The 11,193-nt window shown below is 33.0% G+C and overlaps 1 protein-coding gene across 1 annotated transcript; it reads right to left on the reverse strand.

Annotated features, from left to right (window-relative positions):
• Nucleotides 1-401: 401 nt before the first annotated feature.
• On the reverse strand, nucleotides 402-2,395 carry LOC143081091 (E3 ubiquitin-protein ligase DZIP3-like). The gene is made up of 2 exons (XM_076257327.1): nucleotides 1,971-2,395; nucleotides 402-673 (listed from the first exon to the last, which is right to left on the reverse strand). The coding sequence occupies exons 1-2, from the start codon at nucleotides 2,185-2,187 to the stop codon at nucleotides 402-404; spliced, it is 489 nt and encodes a 162-aa protein (XP_076113442.1). The 5' UTR covers nucleotides 2,188-2,395.
• Between the last annotated feature and the right edge of the window lie 8,798 nt (nucleotides 2,396-11,193).

An 11,193-nucleotide genomic window follows, 5' to 3' on the forward strand; every position in this document is an offset into this window, starting at 1 on the left:
CTGTATATTAAGGACGCTAGGTCTTCTTTGAAAATCAATCTTTTATGTGAACTAGAAACACAATGAACTCTTTGATTCGAGCGTCACTGATGAGTCTTTTGTAGACTAAACGCGCGTCTGGGGTAAATATAAAATTTCAGTCCTCATATCTCTGATTATTTTATTTGCTTGTCATCAAAATTCTCACCGCACAATTTGAAAGACATGCGTATTTATTGAAAGCAATCCCTAAATACCTTATTCATCCCCCTTAAAGGCAGTATGCTAAAACATACATTAACAAATAAAGGTATGACAGATGGACGACAAATGTCGAATGAAGGCAATATCAGATGCTTGCATTATAAAAAAAAACTATTAGCCGCTATTTTTTTTCTCAATATCTTATTTATAACACATAATTAGGTTATAAAGACCATTACAAATATTTCAATGTTACCTACACCAGTAATAGTATCCCATGCAGTAGCGAACTCTGTACTGTCTATTTTTCCATCATCAAGATGAGCTAAGAAGTTTCTGTAATACTTGATTCTGGCAAGATCAGCAGCAGGAGAAGTCTCTGAGGATGTAGGGAGACTTTCATATCCAAAACGAGGAGGGGTCAAGTTCGTCAGATGTCTAAGTAGTAATATCATTAAAGTTACATCAAACTTCTTAGAATCTGGAACATCTGGAAAAAAATAAAAAAAATAGCAGCACATCACAGAGATAAGTGTGTTAATTTTGACTTGATGAACATTAAATATATCTGGATGTTCCCTTGTCAACATCTTATGGTGTTTATATATCTCTACTTGATCAGTACAAGGACATCATTCGTAAATATAATTCAACATGCAGACATCTTACACGTTCAGGTATTTCACATCCAATTTTTTATGGTAATACTCTTTACAAAGCACAAAAACTTCGGCATTACTTAAAAGCTAAAAAACCTTAAAATAGACTTATTAAGAAGGGATATAATTACGATACAGTTGCCAGGTCATTAAAGATGGCATACTTTGACCTCCATATTGATTCACACATACGTCTTTGAATCGGAAATAAACACTTTTATTCTAAAACCAGTTAATGGCATGATACGAGTTATGTTCTGCACATATATTAAACTAGTTTACATTTTTGTTGATGGACCAGCTGAAGCACGACTTCAGGTGCGTGATTATTCTCGCTGCAATTAAGGCCCTTTGGTGGCCTTCAGCAGTTTGCTGCTCTTTGGTTGGGTTGTTGTCTCTTTGACATATTCCCAATTTCCATTCTCATTTCTATTACAAGAAAAATTTTCCAGGAATCCCAGGGATAAGTTATTAACCGGATTTTTGTGACAACAATGTCGGTTATTGATTTGGGGATGTACGGCGGGCAGTCGGGCGGTCGATCGGGCAGGCGGCAACCAAATGTTGTCCGTGCATTTACTCATGAACCATTCCACCAAAACTTTTAAAATTTTAATATGTTGTTACTGACAACAGAATGAAGGTCAAGTCAATAAGGACGATTTTGACTTTTACCGTTCAGAATCATGGTTCTTGAAAGATTGAAAAATGGCATTTCCAGTCGTGTCTGTTCATTTACGCATGAACTATTCAACCAAAGCTTCCCAAATTTTAATATGTTGTTACTGATGACAAAATGGAGGTCAAGTTCAATAATGACGATTTTGACTTTTACCGTTCAGGAGTTATGGTTCTTGAAAGATTGAAAAATGGCGTTTCCATTCATGTTGTTGCATTTACTCATGAATCATTCAACCTAAGCTTTGATATTGACGATTTTCACTTGCACCGTTCATCAGTTATGGTTCTTGTGATATTGGCAGGACACAAATAAATGTTGTGACAGCCTCTTTTTTTACTGTGACTGGCATGTAGTAGATTCTTTCTGAAGAAGTTTTTCCTACCATGAAATATAAGAGTAAGTAAGTTTAACTACGACTGGCATTTAACATCTTTCGCTTTACTTACCAGGAAATCTCGGTGTAAGTAAGTTCCATTGTGACTGATTAATTACACGTTTCTTTTGAAGATCTGTCAGTTTGTTGAACTCTTTCTTCAATGTAGCATCTAAACATATTGGAGCAAATTCATTATCAAAGAGCACTCGTACTGCACGAGGAGAAATTCCTGTTAGCAACAAGTTCATTCGTACAAAGTTTTCTTCCTCTTCGGAAAGTGAAGCCATATTGTAGATTGTATCGATCTCAATGAAATTTCTTACTTTCCTTATTGTTATATATTACAACTGTTATAAACAAAACAATAATATATAACCATGCAATTAACTAGATCTTAGTTGTTCATAATCATAAGTTTAATATTGATATGAAGTAGTATTACTACATATTTAATATTGTAACACCAGTTTTCTTTGACTGAAGGTATTCTGTTTGTACTTTCTGAAAAAAAAAAGAAAAACAGTAATGAACTTCAAAACATTATAACTATATAAATAAATAAAAGCAGCCACAGCAACATAAACACACTATAATGAACACCATGATATACTTAATCATGACTGAAATATTGAACATTTTATTAATCGGAGAATATACAGGACCCAATCAAAAACATATAAACAATGAAAATGAAAGAAATAATACAAAACCTAATTCAGCAAACATTTTAACAGTTGTTACTGCGAAACTTGCCTTATGTCATATATGACCAATTTAAATAGAAAGCAGTCAGTCGAGCATTTCGTCCTGATTTTCTGTTGAATTTGTCATGCATTTCCTGACGATATTAAAATCTTTGTATTAAAAAGTTTTGTACTTTTAAAGACCATATTCTGACTACTGCATGTATTTAATTTCAGTTTTTAGACTGCTTTGTAGTTATTGTTTATACAATTTATTGCGATCGATAATCGTTCCAAAGGGTAACCACTAATGAAGGAACTGTTTTATAGAGCATCTGCAAGTAGCGTCTGAATAAAGTTGACACACATTTGTGTCCGCGATGTGAAAGAACATTATTATCATACAGTTATAATTCTCTGCAACGTTTTTGTATATATATATATTAAATGACTGAATAAATAGTCAACGATAAATCTTACGGGGCGATGGATCATATAAACATGATTCAGTACACTACAAAATATAATATATAACAAGTCTAAAAGGGTACAACATCACCAAAAACACAATAAAACGAACAATATGTTAGATATTTCGGATAACAGATATCCTTCCTCGGTAGTTGCACGATGACTATAGTGTCTAAAAATAGCAACAATCAACATTCAATCTATCTAGGTGTGGATCAGTTTGTAAATAAATTGATGCAGTTACTAAATTAAATTATATAAGTGTCTAAGAATGTAACTTTAACACACTAATGAGTGTTATAAAATTAGTTAATATATTTTATATATTATTCACGCAATATTTCGCTAAACAAATTAGCTTCATTGGGCGTGTGCATCTACCTAAGTGAAATCGGATGCATGACAAAAATATCTTTGTAGCTTGACGGCTACACAAAATTATATATATATGTGAGTCTAAAAGATTGTGTAACAATACCGATAAATATATGGAAAACAAAACACTAAAAAGTGTTGAATAACCTTTTAAGTTTACTGGTTGGTAGATTCTTATAGACTCTATATATATATATTTCTTGTAACATCATAATCGTCGACACCGTTAAAGCTTTAGAATTGTGCGAGTTCATATCGCATATTATTATTTTTTATCTAAAGCATATATTTGAACTCTCTGATGAAATTAGTCATATAACCTATGTCGTGTTTAACAAATTTTTAGAATTGTGCAAGCGTCTTACCTGATGTTCGGTTTGACTTTTTTTATTGTATAAATATCAGGATTGTAACAGCTTAATCTAAGTAGACTGATAATGGATTCATTCAACATCACAATCATATATACCGATGAAGGATATCTGTTATCCGAAATATTTATAGATAATTACATTTATTGTTCCTTTTTATGTTATTGGTGTTGTTATGTACACTTTTTAGGCGTTTACATATAGGTTGATTTTCTAGGCACTTTATATATATATATATATATATATATACAACTCGTCTAAACATCAACCCAACAATGTTAGATCTGTAAATTTGCTTTCGCAAATTTTTGGTTCTTCCCTCGCCGGGATTCGAACCCATGCTACTGTGATATCGTGACACCAAATCGCCTGCACTGCAGCCGTCACGCTAGACCACACGACCACCTGGGCTATATATATATATAAAATGACTGAATAAATAGTCAACGATTAATCTTAAAGGGCGATGGATCATGTAATATGATTCTGTACACTACAAAATATAATATATAACAAGTCAAAAAGGGTACAACATCACCATTAAAAAACTATAAAATGAACAAATATTAGATATTTCGGATAACAGATATCCTTCTTCAATAATAGCACGATGTCAAATGAATCATGTCAATATATTCAAATTGAGATACTATCAAAATCCTGAAAGTATATACAATTTAAGCGGACACAACAGACGCTGGTACAATTTAAAAATTTCCAAACACGGCGCAAAGACTACAAAGATATGCCAAATAAAATAGTTATTTGCGATGTGAAATGGCATATCGTGAATTTTTATTGTAGATGACGACAAAATGGCGGAACGCAGAGAATTGATACTCAAAATTTAAAATCGAGGGTGATCTCTTATCTAGCGGAATAAAACTTTAATATCTATAAATTTGAGAATTTTTATACAGAATGGACATAATATCAATTTTTTATTTTTTTGCGAAGTTTCCCTTTAAGCCTCCAAAACGAATAGCAGTTTAATAATGGTTAGAAAAATAAGTTTTATCTAATAAGGTAAAATAATTGAACGTGGCTACGTACTTATACATCCATATCAAATGAATGGAGCCCTGTAATTTAAACTGGCAAGAATGGTTATCGAAATGACAACACTTGCAAGCCCGACCTACCCGTAAGTCGTTATTTGAGATCACCTGGGCACGCCCAAGCTGATCTCAAAAACGTTACCATCACAATCATAGACCACAACGAGGGTTGGTCGAAGGTAGACAGAGTCGCGCGGGAAAGATTTTGGATAAGAAAGTTGAGGACAGTTTCCCCAGAGGGCATAAATGAAAAAACAACATAGAATAAGTCACTCATTTTCCTGTCATCACTTGTTTCCAGTAACTCCGGCTTCCGTACTGACTTTACAGTTTGAATTTTTTTTTAAAATACCAGTTTAAATTACAGGGCTCCATTCATTTGGGATGGATGTATAAGTAAGTAGCCACGTTCAATTATTTTACCTTATTAGATAAAACTTATTTTTCTAACCATTATTAAACTGCTGTTCGTTTGGGAGGCTTAAATATGTAGTTTCTGTTGCAATCGCCCTACCGTTGTCAAATTTGAGATATTATACCAACTTGGATCGGTTAGGGCATTTTTGATTTTTTTTTGTTTGAGGACTGCCCTCCATGCAGTTATAACATCTTAACTGTCACAACCTTTGGCAATTTAAAGTTGTGCCAGTTCACATCGCAAATAACTATTTTTATTTGGCATATCTTTGTAATTTTTTGCGCCGTGTTTGGAAATATTAAAATTGTACCAGCGTCTGTGCTGTCCGCTTAAATTGTTTATAGTTTCAAGATTTTGATAGTGTCTCAATTTGAATATATTGACATGATTCATTTGACATCGTGCTATTATTGAAGAAGGATATCTGTTATCCGAAATATCTAATATTTGTTCATTTTATAGTTTTTTAATGGTGATGCTGTACTCTTTTTGACTGGTTATATATATATATATATATATATATATATATATATATATATATAACTCGTCTAAACATAAACCCAACAATGGTAGATCTGTAAATTTGCTAATAAATTAATAATTTCATAGAAATTTCTATTTCTTGATGTGTTTGTTCTTGTAAAAAAATAGCATTTGACAAAACAATAAAATAAGTTCTCGCTGATGTCATATTTTATAAACGCTTTGTTGATATCATCTTCGATCGTGGTTCGGTAGTTCCTTTTTAAGATATGTGGCTTTTTTTGTTTTTCCGGCTTTTAATACTAAAAAGTTTTGAAATCAACGTAAACAATATTATTTCAAATAAACTAATTACGACTATCAAATTTGTGCAACATAGTATATTCCTGGTATAACGATACATAGAAACGACCTAATTCAGTGTGTTTTCAATGCCTGCATGTATTTATGAATCTTCAACCATAATTAGTACAAAGCACAAAAAATCTTCTGGTATTCTTTGTACGTGTGACTTTTTGTGTTTGTATGGTACATATGAAGTGACTATTTGCTTTCAACTAGTTATCAAAGGTACCAGGCTAATAATGTGTTACGTCAGACGCGCGTTTCGTCAACATAAAACTCATCAGTGACGCTCAGATCAGAATAGTTATAAACCAGCATAAAGTTGAAGAGCATAGTGGACCCGAAATTCCAAACAATTGTGCCAAATACGGCTAAGGTAATCTATGCCTGGGATAAGAAAATCCTTAGTATTTCGAATAATTTAAACGTTTGCAAACAAATTATTTATATAAATGACCATATAATTGATTTTTATGTCAACACCGAAATGCTGTCTACTGGCCAAGGGCTAGTGATACCCTCGGGGACGAACTGTCCACCATCAGTGGTATCGACCAAGTGGTGTTTATAGTTATCAAAGGTACCAGGCTTATAATTTGTTTACGCCAGACGCGCGTTTCGTCAACATAAGACTCATCAGTGACGCTCAGATCAAAATAGATAAAAAGCCAAAGCAGTACAAAATTTAAGAGTATAGAGGATTTAAACATCCCGCCATTATGTTATTGTTCTATTGTAATGCCATTATGTTATTGTACTATTATAATTTTGAAAACACTTAGAACGACAAAACTATTTTTATAAATGATATCGGATATGTTCCTGACGTCGTAACTACGATTCCTTTTCCTTTTATTAATGTGACCTACGAGTTAGAATATTTACCGGATTTGTTATAACATGAGCAACACGACGGGTGCCACATTTTGAGCAGGATCTGCTTACCCTTCTGGAGCATCTGAGATCAACCCCATTTTTTGGTGGGGTTCGTGTTACTTATTCTTTAGTTTTCTATGTTATGTCATGTATACTATTGTACTGTTTTTCATTTTCATTTTTAGGCATGGCGTTGTCAGTTTATTTTCAATTTATGAGTTTGACTGTCCCTCTGGGGTCTTTCGTCCCTCTTTCATATCTCTACCTGTGTGGTTTTTACATTCCAACGTCAAACACGCGATTCACCGGAGTTGATGTGAACCTAGCCATTCAGTCACAGGACTTCATATATTTCAATCCTTTATGGGGTAATTTAAAATACAAATATAAGTAAGCAATGAATGTGGTTGTTAAATTTGATACATGTTTGCTTCTTTGTTAAATATTTTTTTGGCTTTTGTTCTGTTATGGGGATGACTGTTGTACCCCTATTTCGACAAAATTATGTGTCGTGCCTGTTTTGTTATCGCATCGGTGTAAATATAATGGAATTTGATTCAAATATTATACAATTGAGAGGTTTAGCACTATAAAACCGGGTCCAATCCACCCTTTTCTACATTTGATTTCATACAAAGCCTGTTCCAAGTCAGGAATATGACAGTTGTTTTCCATCCGTGTGATGTGTATTATCATTTGATTTTGCCATTTGATTAAGGACTTTCCGTTTGGAATTTTCTTCAGAGTTCAGTATTTTTGTGATTTTACTTTTTTTTACTAACGGACCATCAAAATGAGGCCTAGGTCAGGTGATACCAGCTGGGCTGATATATCCATCTAATACATGTAATCATTCCATATGACAAATACAGTTGATAGCTTGTTTACAGTACTTGAAAAACAGATCAAAACAAAAACACTTAACATGAACATGAACCATGAAAATAAGGTTAAGGTCAGATGTAACCTAGCAGACTGATATTTCCGAATAAAATCATTCCATACACCACATGTAGTTCACCCACTGCTTGTAGCATATAAGAATCAGACTTCAGCACATTACATTTACTTTGTCACTGATCCATGAAATTTGGAAGAGGTAAAGTGATCCTGTCTGACGGACATGTAGACGTTGCAAGGAACCCTTATACTAAATATAGTAATCTTATTACTCTATCTTCTGAAATAAAATACATACGGTACGCCGTTGCAACCGCCGCTGGTACGTGAATAGGAATCTTTATGTCTAGCATACTGTAGATCAACTTTCGTGGCAGAAGAGACCAAAACCAGGTGAGATCTCAGGTCGTCTTTTTCATAATAAGAATAGTTCTATTTCCGGTTGAAAAAGAATGAAATTTTTCAAGTCTCCCAATATAAATGAGTTTTTATTGTAATAACAAATGTAGGAAAAGGCAAATAACATAACATATAGTGAAAATAGACATTATGTAACACGTTAAAGAAGACTTTTCACAAGAAACTGACAAAAAAATACAGTGTTAATATTGTGCAAATTATTACTGCAGTAACTGCCTAGAATTAACATCAGAACAATAACGGTTATTCAAAATCCATTTCTGCACTGGTTCTGTTACACTTGTGAAGATAAAGTTATGAAAAACATTCGTACTGACAGAGAAGATGTACAGACTTTCTTCAAGTAATGGAGAAAAGAGTCATACAATTAGAAACAGAGTTGAATGAGATTAAAGAAACACTTAATTAACAAGTATCCGACATCCGAGAAAGTAGCATTAGAGAGAAAAACATTATTATATATGTGGTAGATGAGGTCACTGATAAAGAAAGTACAGTTCGAAAACATAGAGACACTGATTATAATTAAAGTCTGGCATCATTCATTGAAGTTGATAATAGTAGCATTGTAAATGTAAATATGCTAGGTAAGAAAAAATTCGTAAGGGTTCCGCGGCACCCAGAATCTCGCCTACTTTTGCTGATAATCGCACACTCAACAAAAATGTGGGAAAAAATCAATAAAAATATTCCTCTCGATACTATCTATTGATTTTCAGAAGTCCATTTATAAGTAAAATACGGACAAAAATGATTTTTTTTTCACAAAATTTACTTCTGGATACTATCTCATGATCAGAAACAAGCTTCAGTCCAAGTTTGGTATAAATCCAGGATAGATCAAAAAAGTTATTAAAATTTCAAAAACCTTAACCACAATGTGAATAGTTGTGGACGCCGCCGCCCCGACGACGACGGAATGAAGGATCTATATGTCTCGCTTTTTCGACTTATGTCGAAAGCTCGAACATAAAACCAAGACCATTGAAAATAATATTAGCTGAGTCCAAACGAACATTTATGAAACAACTATTACATTTAAATGTGATTGACGAAGAGAGTCCGTTCATTACAAGTTTATCTAAATAATCTAAGAACATTAAGCAATGTATAATCTAAATTGAGAACAGCTGTTTATAACTCGATCTTGTGAGAAACTTTATGTATAGGTCAGTTATATTAGAGCAGTAGCTTGAAGTAACATGGTGTTTTAAAGAGCTGGAATTTAGTAACGTTTTGTATTGGAAGTTATAATTGTGAACCGTCAAATATATTATATATATACATGTACTTTTATACGATTAAACATGTGAACATTAAGGAGACTTAGTTCAATTCTAACAGTGACTTTATGGTGGCATATATACAATAGCTAGTTCCCTATATTAACGGGTAAGATGGAGTTATCGTTCCCAGATACATATTCCCGAAATAATGACATGTAGTTCCAAAAAACACATACACACACAAGAAAGCCGCGTTACATTTGGTGGAGGTACCCGTGGTCACTAACTCACCGGTACCCGGAACTATGATGTGTGCGAAGTCTGGACAAATTAGCAAATGCATGGTGTGTTAGGAAAACAGAAACAATTTGTGCATCAATACAATTGATACTTAAGAGGAGCCGCTGTTAGCGAGAGGTTGAATTCGAATGACTTTGTATATGCCATAATGTAATGAAGGACTTGTAAATATTTGTGAACTTTTGTGTCAGCCTATTTGTTTCTTTTGGTTTTTTTTATACGCTTTTACCAAACATTGAAGTTAACGTTTATACGCGAGAGTATTATATTGAAGAACATTGGAGAAGACGCTCGAGAACAATTTCGATGACTAGAAACCTGAGATGACTCGGAGATGTTACAACAGACTAGAAGTAACGTGTATATCGAAACTTTTGTGTTGGTAACAATGTATATATGTACAATGTTAATAACAGAGTGGACTGGCGTATCCGTCGATTCGAAACCGGTAAAGAACCGTTATAAATGACAAGTTCCTGATGAAAGATTCGAAGAAGTGGCTCCGAACGTTCAAACCGAAGAAGTCATGTGGACAATATTTTTATGTTTGTAAATAACTTTAAGTTTTCATAAATGTTTTTATCCATTTAGAATGTAGTATGCCTAGGTTTAGTATTTTATTGTATATTTTTTTTTGCATTTTATTTTGTATTACACATGTTTGATTAAGCTAGTTTTTAATCTCTTGTTATTACGAGAGTGGGCGTGTTGAGTGAAGTCGAAAGTAACCGAGAAGGGTTGCTTATACTAGTAAGATGTACATGGGAGTGCCCATGAAGTTGAGTGACAGTGTTGGTCTATGGTGATACGGTCACATAGATGTGAAAAATGCAGGTAATTAGTGCTGATTTTCTTAATTTGGTGCCCACTGATAATGATTAGTTGAATTTAATTGATGCTTTCAATTATTTTATCATTTTGTTTACGCTTCGATTAACGGTCAAAATTCGCGATTAGACCTTACCATAATGTATTTGAAAAGATTAATAATTGTCAAACTTATGTGTAATATATTTTTATGATTTTTGTTTAGTGCCTCTTTTGTAGTTATAAATATCAAGAGTTTGAAGTTGAAAGGATAATTGTTTATTAAGATTTTAAGAGTAATCTTTTTGCAAGTTTTCTACACAACTATTCACGACGTAAATTGATAAATTACATGGTATAGCAATTATCATTATTTTTCTTATCATTAGTTTAGATTTTTAAAGTAGTTTAAGTAAAAAAAAAAAAAAATGTTTATTTTTTAATGTTCACATTGCCTCCCCTTATTTTTTTACTTATGTAATTTTTTTTGGTAATATTTTTTTAATTCGAGTGAAAACGAATTTTGTTTAGCGGGTAGTGATGTGGCGTGGTCATTTACA

This window comes from Mytilus galloprovincialis, chromosome 6, assembly GCF_965363235.1.
Source record: "Mytilus galloprovincialis chromosome 6, xbMytGall1.hap1.1, whole genome shotgun sequence".
NCBI lineage: Eukaryota > Metazoa > Mollusca > Bivalvia > Mytilida > Mytilidae > Mytilus > Mytilus galloprovincialis.